Source organism: Microcebus murinus, chromosome 17, assembly GCF_040939455.1.
Source record: "Microcebus murinus isolate Inina chromosome 17, M.murinus_Inina_mat1.0, whole genome shotgun sequence".
Lineage (NCBI taxonomy): Eukaryota > Metazoa > Chordata > Mammalia > Primates > Cheirogaleidae > Microcebus > Microcebus murinus.
Window position 1 is genome coordinate 33,620,966 of NC_134120.1, and position 15,056 is coordinate 33,636,021.

Genomic DNA, 15,056 nt, shown 5'->3' on the forward strand with positions numbered 1-15,056 from the left:
ATTCAATAAGTATTTACTGAGACCTATCATGTTCCAGGGACAGGAAGCTCAGAGATGAAAATATATCTTCCTTGAAATATTTTTCAGGCTAAAGTTGTCTTGTAAATCATAGCCAAGAGATGGTATAAGACCAAAATGACTAATATCTAAAGAAAATATTAGCTCTTCTGCCAGTAGCAAGTAGATTCTGACCAAGCCCAAGTGGAACCAGTTGGGCATGACTAAAAATCCCACTTTTAAATCCGCACCCCAGACAGTTAACTCTTTGTCATTTACATCTGGTCATGAATAGAGACGTGACTTTCCGCTTTGTCAACAACCCAGTTTATCTGCACTTGTTAGCAAACACATTCACAAAGAAATGAAAATCTGCAATTGGAATAAAATTCACTTAAAATAAGGGGTGCAATGGTCTGAATTCTTTGGTGCACTCAGAATTCATATGTTGAAATCCGATCTCTCAAGGTGATGGTCGTAGAAAGTAGGGCCTTTAGGAGATGATTAGGTCACAGGGATGGAGACTTCATGAACGGGATTAGTATTCTTATAAAAGTGATGTCAGAGAGCTAGCCAGTCCCTTCCTTCAGTAAGAAAGCATCATCTATGAACCATACTGGACCCTCACCAGACACCAAATTTGCTGGCACTTTGAACTTCCTGGTCTCAATAATGGTGCTGTTTATAAGCTACCCAGTTTATAAGTATTTTGTTTCAACAGTCCTGAGTGAACTAAGACAAAGGATACTTCAAAGGACAATTAATAGATATCATTTGTCAAGAAGCATCCCCTGAATTTTCTCCCTCTATTAGAGTTAGATCCTTAGAAACAAATGGCCCAGATATATTATGTCAACTCTCTGAAAAAGTGTCCTCTCTCTTAATTAGGCTAACATCACTATTCAGTCCTTTATTCAGAGTGGCCTGTATAGTTAAACATGTGTCCTCCATCCATGCCCCATGTAATACATTTCCTTCCTGGGTACAAGGGAAATAGCTGTCTCTGCAGACTCGTGTGTCTGCTTTCTTTTGTCACATTTGTTCGTTCACCCACTTATAAAGCCTTTACTGAATGTCTGTTCTGCTCCAAGCACTGGGGATAAATGTGGGCACAGTCAGGGCCCCTCCCCCAGGAGCATGCAGACAAGCGGGAAGAATACCCATCACAGAGATAGTGAGACGAGCCCTGTATTCCAACTGCGCACAGGATGGAAGGGAAACACAGGAGGGGGATCCAAGGAGTCTCTGGAGAAGAGATGATGCTTCAGCTAGGCAAAGAAGAGTCCAGTGGAAGCCCAATGGAAGAAAGCACTCCAAGCTCTGAGGCATACCCCAAAGAACATGGTATTTCTCAGATACTGACAGTGGTTTGGTGCAGATGGAGCATGACATGGGAGTGGGGAGTGTGGTGGTAGGAAACAGATAACAAAGGGTCTTCAATGCCATGTGAGGTCTGAACTTACACTGTAGATAATGGAAAACCACCAGAGGAATCTAAGAAAAGGTACAGATAATGGAAATGAGACCTACTAGAAATGACTGAAATGGTCCAGATCATTGATGGCTAAAGGCCAGGACTAGGGCACTGGTGAGTGAGAGGTAAGAGGTTGATTTGAGAGAAAGGAGCACAAGAGACACTTGGGGATTGACTGGATGTGGGGTGAGCATTGAGAGAGGAGTCAACAGTTATGTATGTGCTTCTAGACTAAATGGCTGGGCCAAGAGATGGCCTTCCCCACGAGGACTAATAGGTACATGGAGGACTGGGGTGGGGGGTTATGGGTGAGCAGTGGGGGACACCTCCCATGTGAAGGCTCCTCAGACTGGCACCAGGCAAGGCTGAAGAGTCTGAGGAGCTCTCAGAGGGAGATGTCTGAGGAGGTGGGATACACACATCCCAAGCTCAAGAAGCCCAAGGTTGGAGATACAGACCTGGGGATTTTCAGCACATGGGAGGTAGTTAAAAATCACAGGTAGGGGTGGGGAGCAGTGATTCATGCCTGTAATCCCAGCACTTTGGGAGGCCTAGGCAGGAGGATCGCTTGAAGCTGGGGGTTCGAGACCAGCCTGGGCAACATGGTGATACCCCATCTCTTAAAAAAAAAATCATAGTTTGGATGCCAGAGAGGGCTTGGTATGAAAAAAGAAGGGAGCTTGGGAGGAACTTCAGAAAAACCCATCACTCAGGGCAGGCAGAAGAAGAATCAGCAGTAAGACTGCAACAAAACAATGAGAAATGTAGATGACATGAAAGGCAACTACCACGTTTGGTCTGGAGATTATCTAGAGGCTGCAGAGAGATCCAGAGGGGCTAGATCCAGACAGTTAACGAAAAGCTCCTGGAATGTCCCCAACATATCTGGCGGAGGCAGCTTTCTCAGGTAAGTTCCAGCTTCAAAAGGCTCTAACGATGCCTGCAGCATCTACAGGCAGACAAGATGCACTGCAGGGTCATTGAAACCAAGGGTTCTCTGGAAATATTATATTTTGGAGACTGGAAAGCTAGTGTGCGTGTCTTACTACATTGCAGGCATTGTATCATTGGTACAAATGCATTACAGGGGTGGATGGGGGAAAGGCAGGATGCTGGGGGGAAAGGAGGGTAGTAGAGTGATGATTAAGGTCCTGAGCAAAGACAGGGATGCTGGAAGGAGCCCAAGAGTTATTCCCCTTTACTGTTTCCCAGGTGTCAGTCACTGACCGAAGAATCCTCATTGTCTTGACACATGGAGCCTCCTGACCACCTGGAAGCACTGGCCCAAGGCTTCCACCTGGGGTGAAAGGCATTGATGTGTCACATAGCCAAGAGCCCGGTTCCCTGGGAGCACCTCCAGATGCAGGCAAGCTCCTTAATGCCCAGAGCCTGCTCCAGGCGGGGTCTCACAGCTCCTGGTGCTCTTTTCGTTAAGTACGAACAAGTAAGCTAATTGCCGTTCAAAATTTGAATTTTTTTGTTGGCATTCAACAGATTTTAGGATACAAGTTTGACAATAAAAGGTTGGTTAAAAAGCATTATAAGCTCATGTTGGGAAACAATTCTCTATGGATCCCCCATGTTTCCACAGTCTTGCAAGCAGAGACATTAATAGCCTTTGTTCTAGACTATCTTTCTAAGCATGCATGTATAGCAAATAACCCTGGAAGACAGAAATCGTGCCTCTCTCCAGGGCAAAGGGCTGGCTGCTTTATGGCCCACTATCACAAAGATAATGTCTCCCTCTGGAACAAAGGGAAGGCATGCTTACTGCCCATGACAAAAGATCTGGGGTCCCTCGGCACAGGGTTCCTCTCCTCAGGTTCCTCACAACATGCGCAGGTATCACCACCCTGTGGGATGAGGGGCTTGGGGAAATGGCACAAACGCTGATACTCTGGCTACTAGTATTGCTACAAGTAATAATGTCCTTTAGCTCTGACCCAGGAATTGTGTGTCTTCTGCCAGCATCTCTGAAGTTGTGGCAGGCAAATGTACTAGCTTTATAGGTAAGGTAAGTCTCAGTCCAGTCCCTTCACAGTTCTTGACACCTAATAGCTGCCTAGGAAATCATATCAATCAGATAATGCCCCCTTTACCAACATTCCCACTGCCATTCTGTGCCTTCTCTTTACTTAAGGTTTACACTTTGTCTACTTCAGAAGGACATGAGACTGTTTAATGTTTCAAAATATGGTACCAGAAAATACGCTACGGACAACTGTTGGTTCTACAGGGAGAAAAAGGGAAATATTTGCCTTTTTCCATTTTTAGATACTGAAACATGACAAGGCCTAAAAATCCAGTGATTTGTCAAGGCTCTCAGTAAAATCCCACAGCAGGTGTAGCAAGTAGGGCCTCGGTCTTGGGTGGAGTTTATAAGAGATTTTTGTCCAACTGACTACATAGCATCAAGTAGCAGCAGTCAGGGAAGGTGGGAAGGTGAGGGGTGGGGGGGCAGGGCACCCTTGAGTCACGGAACCACAAGGAATCTAGTCTCTTGCCAATTCATGAAACACTGGACTGAAGGCGTCCAAAAGCTTTATGCAAGAGAACCAGCGTGCAGCGTTAGGCTGATGATTGATGATATTCCACTTGCTACCATGCCAGCTGGAAATAGGAGACCAGATGTTTCTGATTTCTGCCATGTGGATTAGGTAACGTAGGAGAGTGCCTATACCTGAAGGAGACTCCAAACATACGTGTTACACAACAAAGGTGACAGAGATGCTCAGTCACTGGTAACGATGATGACAGCCGAAATGATAAATGGATCCTTGCATGAAAAATGATCATGCATTTAAATAAACTGAACATTTATGATATAACTATACATCTACACATTATTTGCAAGCTTGAATATAAGGAGGGTAGAAGAATTTTGATAGTTTCTAGCACTTTAAATGCTTGGATCTGTGGGAGGAAATATCAGTATCCTATTGTTCATATTTCTGTAAATGCTGCCAGGTAAATGCTAGTGAGCAGGCCACGGGTATCTGGGCCATATTTTGTAGCTCCAGGGCCAAACAATGAGACATTTGGAAATACCAAGCAATCCATTTACAGGTGGAGAAAAAAATCCCCGTTGAATGTATTTTTCCCTGATATAAAAATAATATACCGTGGCAATAATTTCAAATGCATCTCTAAAGTAGTATTTCTGCGTGCAATACAGAAAGTACCAAGCCAATACTAATAAAAGATAATCTAGCCATTATGTTTGCTTTCATGGCTAAGTCAGTGGGTAAAAGATACTTGACAGCAGCTTCCTTCCACTGGAAAAGATCATTTCTCTCTACACGGCCTCAGGAGGGACTCCTGGATGAGGAATGCAGTAAGGAAGGAGAACAGTTCTGGCTCTCCAGGGAAGGCAGTTCCACCCTGGGATACACTGGAGGGACCATCAACATATGGTTTGCAGGTGAGCAGTTTTTCTCTACTTCATTTCCATGAAATGGGTTACCTGGATCTGATGCATATGGGGATAAGAGGTTATCTGGCTATAATGACTTCACTTATAGGCATGCAGACTATTATTTTTTTAATCCCCAGAGCTACTTTCTTAAGAATCATTATTGAAGAACTCCATCCCAATAAGAACACTGCCTTTTCTGATTAGTGAGAATAACTTCTTTGTTTTCAGAGTCATCTGTGAGTTTCTTAAAATAATAAGAAATAAGCTTATTAGGTAGATATTTCCGATGCACCCCCAGGGCTCAGTGAAAATAAGGAAAAGATAGCAAAGTAATGGATGTCAAATGATGTGCTTCCAGGTTTACCTGAACTTTGGGCTGATCATCTCTATTAATTACAACAACACGGTGCAAATGAGAACACACGTGCGTGTCTTGCCCTCGCTTGGGCATGGTCGTTTTACAAAGAAGGAAAATACTCAGACCACAACGACTAAAAGTCCAGGCAGCATTGGGACACACACCTGCTGAGCCACAAGAAGGCCACATGGAAAAATAATCCAAGCACACATGGATTTGATGGTGAGGTCAGTGGCATCATTTATACAGAAGTTACAGCAAACTGAGCTGGGAAAGGTTCGGGCTGAAAGATTTCACTACATGGCACATATTGCTATTAGTATTTTACCATTAGCCCTTCCTTTTCTGAAAATGTATTTTGTAAGGGGACGGGAAAAGAAGTTTCAAATTTCCAGAATCTAACAAATCCATAAAAAGACCTTTAATCCTGAGGTATATATGATTTAATAACAATTACTAGTTTTTCCTTTTCTTGAATTCTGAAAGGTAGAACACAATTTTTGTAGACACCGGGGAGAGAGTTAGCAAAGGAATGGTGGGGCATTAATGTGACCACCACCAAAAATACTAGGGAACCACAACCCTGGGATACATGGCCAGGATGGGAGTGGAAACATTGGGTTCTACTCCTAGCACTAACTCAGCAAGATCTGAAGCAAATCTTCCAATATATTTGGGCCTCAGTAAAATATAGATAATAACATCTCCCCTACTCACCCAGGTATATGGCTAGTTATTAAATAGCAGCATTTGGGAGCAAGGGGCCAAGCACTGCAGAAATGTAAAGTGTATTATGATCATTTGATCACACAAGGAGGAAGACTGAAAAAGCAAGTCAGTGCCTGGCACATTTGGACCACATAATGCCAGGTGTTTGGTACAGGACAAACATCTGGATGTGTGATTATATTTTTATTCTTCCACCAGATGTTGGGATATTAGAAATGTCAGGGATAAGCAAAAAGTCACTTTGAACATTGGAAAATGGGACCTGGTCAAAAGAGAACACTATGAACTGGGTGCTAGCAGAATGTTTCAAAGAGTAGTAACAAACTGGGCTGAGAAAAGCCTTTCTGTCACACCAGTTTTGCATTTCTGTCACAAGGGCAAAAGTCTCCAAAGCAGAAGGAAGCCCCAGCAGTTCTTTTTGAGACTACTCTCTTATAGTCTTTCTTTTTATATGCTTCTAATTTCTAATTTTATAGATCAGTTACACATTAGGACAAGGAAGTGATAATACCTTTCTGGTTCCCACTGATTGGGACAACAATTATAAGACTTAACATATGATGGACAGCTCTTCTGGATCCCACAGGAGCAGTGCCTTTCATTTTTTTCCCCAGGAAAAAAGCAAATACTATCATACAATGCTATTTTATTAATTTGTAATTATGTATAACTCTAAGTTCAATATCTCTTTTTCAGATGCACATACCACCTACTATGTGATTTTAGTCAAAAATTCTCTCAGTCTCTATTAATCCCTTCCCTGAAGAGGAAAATGGCACTTGCCATTATCTTTGTGAAAGCATACAGACATAAAGAGAAACCTTCCCCACATCCATACTGTATATACATAAAATGACTCTTTCCTGTGTTCTTCTTGAAGTTTAAAATATTCTGTATTTTTAATTGGATGGCCTCAAATTCAACTGTAATTGGACTAAATACTCAAGGAACTATCTTTTGTCACAAATGTCATGTGGATTAAAATTTGAGGACAAACAGTATTTATAGACCCTGAAAATCCCCTCTCAGCTTGGGGCTGTTCTGTATTTCACAGTTTAGACAATTATTCTGTAAGCTGCTAAAAGTATTAAAATACAATTTCTGGGGTTAAAAGTCCCAAGGTTCAGTGCTGAGCTACAACTTTGCAGGAGGATATTTTTCATATTGCCTCCGGAAATACCACAACATAGATACAGCAATGATAGGAGGCAGAGTTGGAGAAGCACAGCACATGGCTTTTATAGAACAGTCTGTTTTCCTGATTCTCAGAGTCTCAATATTTTAAAGCCGACATTACTCATCTGTGACTGAGCCATCTGCCTGGGACAGTCTTCCCGGGCTCCGGGACCAGGAGTCACTGGACGTCACGGAAAGCTATGGTGCAGCCAGCCTGCTCCTGCAGGATGAGCTGGGGCTCAGAATGCCAGCAAAGAACCGGACAGACAATATCATTCCATCGCATCCAGTTCTGCTGAGGTCATGGAGTCCTGGCTTGTTTACATTAAACTTTACGCCATATTTAGTCAAACCCTCCTAGAGTTAAAAGTCTAGTGTCTCTGCTGTCTTCAGTTGGCTAAGTCTACATCAGGCGTTAAGCCATAACACTCGACTAAAACAAACAGTGCTGGCAGCGGTGTTAATCAACATGCGCCGTGTAAAGTCTGTGCCTGATATCCATCCTCTGTGTTACTGTGCAAGAAGACAGACCCCCGATGTGCAGAACAGTCAGGAAAACGGCTGATGCTCAAAACTGCAGTGAACAATATCATTGTCTTTCTCCAAATAGAGCCAAGACGACAGAATTTCTCCAGGGAGAGCCTGTCTGTACACAAGCATGCACACAGACATACACACACCCTCAACCGCACGCCAGTAATTTTTACAATTTTCATTTTTTTTCCTTCTTTGACATTTAACTTCTATTTCCAGTAGAGCCACATTTTTATTTGCTTGCTTTAATTACCTTTATTCTCTTTCAGTTTAATTTAAACCAGACCAACAGTTCCTAGGGTAAGAACATTCAAAAGTGGTCAGTTTGGTGGGGAGAGCCACATATCCAAATTATGAAGTGAATACTCTGGTATTGAGGGTTCAATGTCAAAGTCAGTCTTATTTTCTATACTCTTCCTTGTCAATGATGATATACTAATGATCTTTAGGAATACTTTTGCTTTACTGTAAGTGGCTCTGAAGATGTCTAGGTTGTTAGTGACCGTGCAGGTTGCAGCCTCCTCCTTTTTGCCTGTCATTGCTATTTCAGTGTTAGCCTGCAGTTTGGAATCCTTACGGCTGCCCAGAAGCAGCCTGACTTTAACCCATCGGTTCTCCCCTTTTCCCCTGCACTCACCTGGGGGATGCTGAGGTGTTCCTGGGGAGGAGGATGATACCGTAAGAGCCTCTTGTGAGTCTGAAGATGAAGGGCTGTGGCTCCGAGGGGCGGAGGATGCGGGAGCTGCCGGTGAGGTCAGGTCCAAGGAGAGGTCGGCTCTGCCCCGGCTTCTCTGCTCCTTCTCGTGCGCCTCAGCTGCCAACTGTTCCAAGTATTTGTATCTGAAAGTCAAATTCCAAAGGGTTTCCGTCAAAAGAAAGAGGAGTCCGTGGCTGATGCTTGTTTATGGACGAAACACCTGCAGAGTGAGCTGGTTTCCTGATGCACAGAGCAGAGCGCAGGCCCGACTGGAGGGTCAGGCTGCCAACACCACCCAGCAAAGCCAAGATGCTAATGATTAAAAACCCCGCGTCACTCATAACCAAACGAACTGGGGAAAGTGGCAACATCACACGGTCCCCAGACACTGGAGCACTGCTGCAGAATCCTATTTTGCTCTTTTTGGAAACATTTGTACAAAAAAAGCAAACCAGCAATAGCGACCACCAAAAAGCCCCAGGAGTGACAGCTGAAAAGCAAACCCACCCAAGAGCTTGCAGCTGTGAAATGGGTGGGTCCCTTGGTGTGGCAGAGAGGAAAAAAAAGGCCCCCAAAATACCAAAAGGGGTTGCTTGGATGAAGGCCTGCCTTTCTGAATTTCTGAACCTGCTTCAATGCTAACAGCAATGCAACTGGAATTCACTTTGTTCTCTCAGTGCCGACCATGGAAACTTTTTTATACTCTAAAATATTTCTGAGTAGGACTCAGACATCCAATAGCTTGGACCTGACGTCACATATAGTTTATTCATCAAAGTCAGTTTAAAAGAACAAAGATACATCTGTTTTGCATTTCAGGCAGGCAGAACCCACTAACTGTTTATTAAGACCAGCTACCAATCATATTCCTCATAGTGTGCTTTATAGATCAGACCAAAATAACTTTGAAATGTGTGCCTCTTCCAGATGTCTAATTTTACCCACTATTATTTGTTCAGAAATAAATGCATGAATTCAGCTGGAGCAGGTTTCTTACTATCATATCCACCACTGAACCGTGCAACAGCTTGCTCAAGACCCTCACCTTCACAACCATCCGATTCACCGTGTCAGTTCCTCACTTCGGGCACCAGGCAAGATGCTCCTGATTCCCCCGGATAGGAAAGGCACAACACATATTTAACATCTTTAAAAACAATGCGCTGAAAAAAGCATGCCTTTCCCCATCCCAGCCTCAAGGTGGGTGTGGTTCCCCCATCTGGAATCCTCACCCCTTCCCCGGCCAGCCGGAAGGCAGTCCCCCCATCGGGCCACGCTCGCGTGGGCCTCTCCCTCCTCGAAGCCTGCCTCGACCACCGCAGCTGGAAGTGATCTCGGCCTTGCCTCTGAACTCATGTCGGATATGTAGTCCATTCAACTCACATGGCATTTTACATTTACTGCCTGGCATATTTAGTCATCTTTTCACATGTGCATGTCTGTTTTCAACAAGCAGATAATGGGATTTCTGCGAACAGGACGATTACCATCCTTTGTTCTTTCCCGGGGTGCCTCGCACGTGTGGGCTGATGGGAAGCAGGCAACGTGCACAGGGAGGAACCTGCGCACGGGGAGCAGCGCCCACCTGCGGGAGCCCACCTGCAGCCCGGGATGCTCAGGGGGCAAATGCACCCTATTTCATTTTGATGGGGGCTGAGCTTGCTTTCAGGTGACTCTCTGATAAAGGACGTGCAACAGGTATATATGCATCTATACAAACACCTGAGGCTTGCTGCTGAGAGCAGCTGCCTCACAGGTACAGGATAAACCCAGACCTAGACAGAAAGACGCAGAAACTCTGGACTTCCCTTGCCAACGGCATCGCCTCTCAAAAGGTAAGAGAGGCAACAAAAGGAAAGTGTTCCTCAACTTAATTTAGGCCAGCGAGGAAAACAAACCAGGCTGTGGAAGTAACAAGAACCTTGGGGAGAAAATGATCTTGAGGGCAAGCAGCAGGCCCCCAGGCGGTGTGTCTTAAAGGGGACGGTGGCACAAAAGGCTGGGGTGCTGCAAGCCCAAGAGGAGTCGTGAGCGCAGGCATTCTGGCCCTGAGGCCAAGACTCCTGCGACAAGAGAGAGTGGTGGGCAAGGCATGGGTGTAAAGAGGGGACCCTGGACAGGCCTTGGACATCAGGAGGAGATGAGAATCGCAGAGCAGGAGCTCAGAAGAGTCCAGGGAGGATGGCAATGAGGCCTCGTAGGAAAGCTTCCAGCCAGGAAGACAACCCACTATGGCCTTCATTTTCACTGGCCCAGTCCTGGCCTCCCACGCCCCTTTCTGTGGGCAGCCTGGGCAGGCATGTGCTGGCGGCCAATGGCTCCCCCAACTTTCTGAAGGACTCCAGGAGCCACTGATCCCAGATTCTGGGTAGGTGCGACTCAAAGACTATGCCTGTGTACCCCTTGGTCCCATGGATGCTGTCACAGAGGGTCCATGAGACACGGGACAATTCCAAATTGCTCCAAGGAATGTGATGTCTATGTGGCAGACAAAAATGGTAGAGGTGGGGGTGGGGAGAGAGGGAGTTATTTAATGCTGTGATCCCCACCCCCACCACAGCAGGAGGCACCGGGCAAGCAATCGAAGCCCTGCCTGCACCTGTAGCTGCTCCCCATAGCTCACATCACCGCCCAAGCCCCTCCCACGTCAGCTCAGTGGTGGCCTCAGACCCTCATAGGAGCCCGAACCCCACTGCAAACTGTGCATGCAAGGGCTCCCCATGAGAATCCAAGGCCTGATGATCTGAGGAAGAACTGAGGCAGCAACGCCCACCATCCCCCATCCATGTAAAAAGTGGCTTCCATGACAGTCTATATGCTGCCAAAAACGCTGGGGACTGCTAGGTTAAAGGGTATAGAATTTCAGTTTTGTAAGATGATAAGAGTTCTGAAGACTAATTGTACAGTAATGTGAATGCACTTAATACTACTGATCTGTACACATAACATAGTTAAGATGGTCAATTTTATAGTATGTGCATTTGATCACAATGTTTTTTTAAATGGCAGGGGCAGAGAGGCATGAAGGTTAAAAGCACTGAACCTTTCTGCAAAAGCAGCAGCAGTGCTCGTCTGCAACAGCAAGAGTGACAAGGACAGTGGACTTCCTAGGCACAGGAGAGCCACACTGCCTGGCATTTACGATGCTGCAGCACAGCTGTCCCTGGCCTCACAGAACATCCAGCAGTCCCTGGGGAGGAAGCTGGACCCATGTCATGACCTTCTCTCACACAGTGACTCTAAGTGCCATAGCCCAACAGTACTTGATCCGGGGAGCCCAATGGCTCATGTAATAACTGTCACACATCCCTGCTGTCACATGAGGCCACACCCAGCCAACGGACTCTGATAGAGCTTCCCCTAGAGACAGCACTGGGCTTTCTATCCACACCCCACAGCACCAAGAAAAGACTTTCTACTTTTGCTTCTTCATCTAAACATTCTCATTCATCCTACTGGCCTCTGCCCATATCATTTGTTTATTCATTCATCTTTTCATTTATTTATTGAACATTTGTCAAGTGCCTATCATGTGCTAAGAATTGTAGTAGGCACTAGAGATTTAATAACAAACATGAAAAAACCCATCCTCACAGAGCTCAGAGTTCTGTGGGGGAGAGAGAGGCAAATAAACTACAGAGATCAACTCCAACGCCCACCAGGGCACGGCGGCAGGGCTGCTACTGCGGCTCAGTCTGTTTTCCGGGGGCCCTACAGAAGCCCTGCGTGCCTTGACATTAACCTAAACCTACTAACTGATGACTTCTGCTGCCACTCTTGTACTGTGAAATTCTTCTTTAAACCAAAATCGGGCCCCACTAACTTCTACCGTGTCCTCAGTCCTTTTAAGCAATGCTCAGAATCCTTTCTCACTGCTTCATTGATCACTTTCATGCATAATTTCCAAAATCCTAGCCCAGTCCCAACCTTTCCCTTGCACTCTGCTCCCATAGCCCTTGTGCCGGAAGGTATTTACTCCACGTCCTGCCATCCCCCCAAGACTAACAAACCCAAACTCAACTGATCCTCCCCTGCCACTTCCCCAACACATCACCAGCCTGGCTCTCATTCCTTTTTATTTCCCACTTCCTTTTTATTTCCTTTAAATTATCTGTGAATGTCACTTTAATCAGTCAGTATCATATAAAGCCTTTCTTCTGGTATTTAAAAAAATCAGAAGCAGCATCTCAACAGAAACTTATTCCTGGTCTACACCGCTGTCAACAACACAGTTTGCCTGACATTTTGGAGTGCAATGATAAGAAATAACATGTATCTGGATGGCCACCACACCTCAGAATAAAAGGACGTTCATCTTATTACACTTACATGATACAAAAACTCAAAAACCATCCGCTTTGACTCTGGCTGTCTTATTCTGATTCTTTGTGTTAAGCATAAGAGACATGGGACTCAACGATCACACTGGGCTCTATCTTGAAGAGTTAACAGATGGAGTCCTCTTCCTTATTTCTAGACCCCTTTCTCTGATCCCCATTAGTTTCTCCATTCATTTCCAAATTTCATTATATTTGGAAATCTTATCTTTTCCTGGCTTACACAGGACACCCCTGTAGCTTTCCAAACAGGGATAAAAGTCTGTGTCTTGCACTTCCATCTTTACCAAGTAATTCAGTAAGAAAACTGGCTAGTCCAAACCAAAGGGAAATGCTGGGCTGCTTCCCCAGACCTGCGGGTAAACAGAGAGGCAGGGGAGAATCCCTGGGGGCTGGAGGGCCTGCTCCTGCACCCAGGCCTAGGGGCAGCCCAAGGGTAAGGACTAAGGGTAGAACCAGAGGAGGGAGGCGGGGAGTGGCAACCTCCTCTGCACGAGTTTCCCAGACATAAGTAAAGCCCTGTTTGGAAAAACGAGCAGTAAATAATATTCAGAAAGAGCTGGACTTCAGTGGTTTGGGAAGATGTCAAAGTCAGTCCGGGCCAGTTCACGCCTTGACACGGCACCCAAACACCTCCCCGGGAGCTGCCATCCTTTGCCTGTGCAGACATAACCCGACAGGCTAGTTGTCAAAAGCTCAAGGAAGGGCAGACTCTGGAGGAAGAACTAAAAAAATATAAATCTAATTCCTTCTGCCTGAACAGAAAGTCAACAGCATTTTCACCGTAAGTATATGCTATGCCCTCTGATGTCAAAAACAGGTACTGGTTAGTTCTTGTGTCTTTACCAGCATCTTTCACTCTAACTTTGCTAGTCATAACTGGGATGACAATAATCTAGTAGAATGTTACAGTTAAAGCAATCTTATGGTTTTATGAAACTGATCTAAGCATCTAATTTTTTTAATTGAACACAGGAAGTCTCCACTCTTCCCTATCTCAGACTGTCCTAACCTAGTTATAGCTGGTATTTGAAAAATTAGCACAATTCCACTTATTGTCACAGTCCAGGAATTGTTAGGTCCCCAGCTGGCTGTGGTATAAAACGTATAAAATCAGCCTTTCCACCTCTTTGCAGCCACCCCACCTGGTGGTGGAGGGGACAACTGCAGGCTGTGTAGTGATGGCTAAAACCTTGTCTCTTGTCAGCATACTTGCAAAAGCAGCTCCCTTTGCTTATCTACATTCGTGGGACACTGACTAGATTAGCTCTGTATCTTTGTTGGGATTAAAAGCATGTTTTCACTGAAATCAACAAACTAGTTTACAGCTTTAATCTTTTAAACCAAGCTACTCATTCATTTGCTCATGTATCCCACGTACCATTCCTAAGTGCCAAGCACTGTGGTAGGAACTAGGGAAACTAAGGGACAACCAGGCATGGTTCCTGCCCTCCAGGAACTGAGTGTTGTTCAGTAGGGAGACAAGTAAGTGATCAGGCACAACCAGAGAGAATCTCATGCACGTTTGGCACCCTAGCCAGTGCTCGGCACAGTGTGTATGCTCAGTTTGTTGAAGGAATGCTGACCAAGTGGCACAAAAGCACACAGTAGGGACCCCTAACCCAGGCTTGTTAGTGGTGCTACAAGTACAAATACACACCATATGTCAATATGCCAATACTAATGTGCTCATTTGGAGAAGGGTTTGGGAGGACCAGACACATCCATTTCACCACAAAGGCACTAAATAATAAATCTGAACTTTGCTTGAAAATTTGTATAACCAGGATACTCTAGCCAGCAAAATAGCAGTTATCCAAGGTCTTAAGTGTCCCAGGTGAAGCTATTAGAAGAAGACAGTCTCCCCAGCATGCTTGGTTAACAGTGCAAAGTCACATGCCATTTGGGTGCAATGGAAAAGAAGAAATATACAAACCTTTCTTCTCTTGCTTGTCTTTGCTCCTCTCTTTTGTCTAAATATTCTCGGCTAATGGAAATTTGCAGAACAAATAAGAAAGGAGAATAACAGAATTAGATGCTCACAAAATTCTCAGGAAATTATAACAGTATACCATGAAAGCCCACTATTGCCTCAGAAATGAAAAATGGTTGCAGATGAATTTTTAAAAGTGGAGTTTAAGGACTATCCTTTAAAAGTACTAAATACAATTGGTTTTCAATAAAATCACAGGGTCTCTGGATTTGCCCAGGGACACTACTAATTACTCTTCAGAAAGAATGTAAGTACATGAGGGGAGAATGAGGGAAGATAATTTTTAAAAAGTACTCCAATAAAATATGGCAATTCCAAGCAAGCAATAGTTTCTGGAGGTGACTGG

General features: G+C 44.8%; 1 protein-coding gene across 6 annotated transcripts in view; it reads right to left on the minus strand.

Annotated features, from left to right (window-relative positions):
• Positions 1–15,056, minus strand: part of FHOD3 (formin homology 2 domain containing 3) — a 428,752-nt gene that overhangs the window by 66,888 nt on the left and 346,808 nt on the right. For 4 of the 6 annotated variants that reach the window (XM_075993494.1, XM_075993491.1, XM_075993490.1 and 1 more), the window contains 2 exons: positions 14,654–14,704; positions 8,321–8,523 (listed from right to left, as the gene is read on the minus strand). In XM_075993494.1, coding sequence (XP_075849609.1) covers positions 8,321–8,523; positions 14,654–14,704 — 254 coding nt within the window. The remainder of the gene's footprint in view (positions 1–8,320; positions 8,524–14,653; positions 14,705–15,056) is intronic. The other 2 variants (XM_075993495.1, XM_075993492.1) reach the window with 1 other exon arrangement.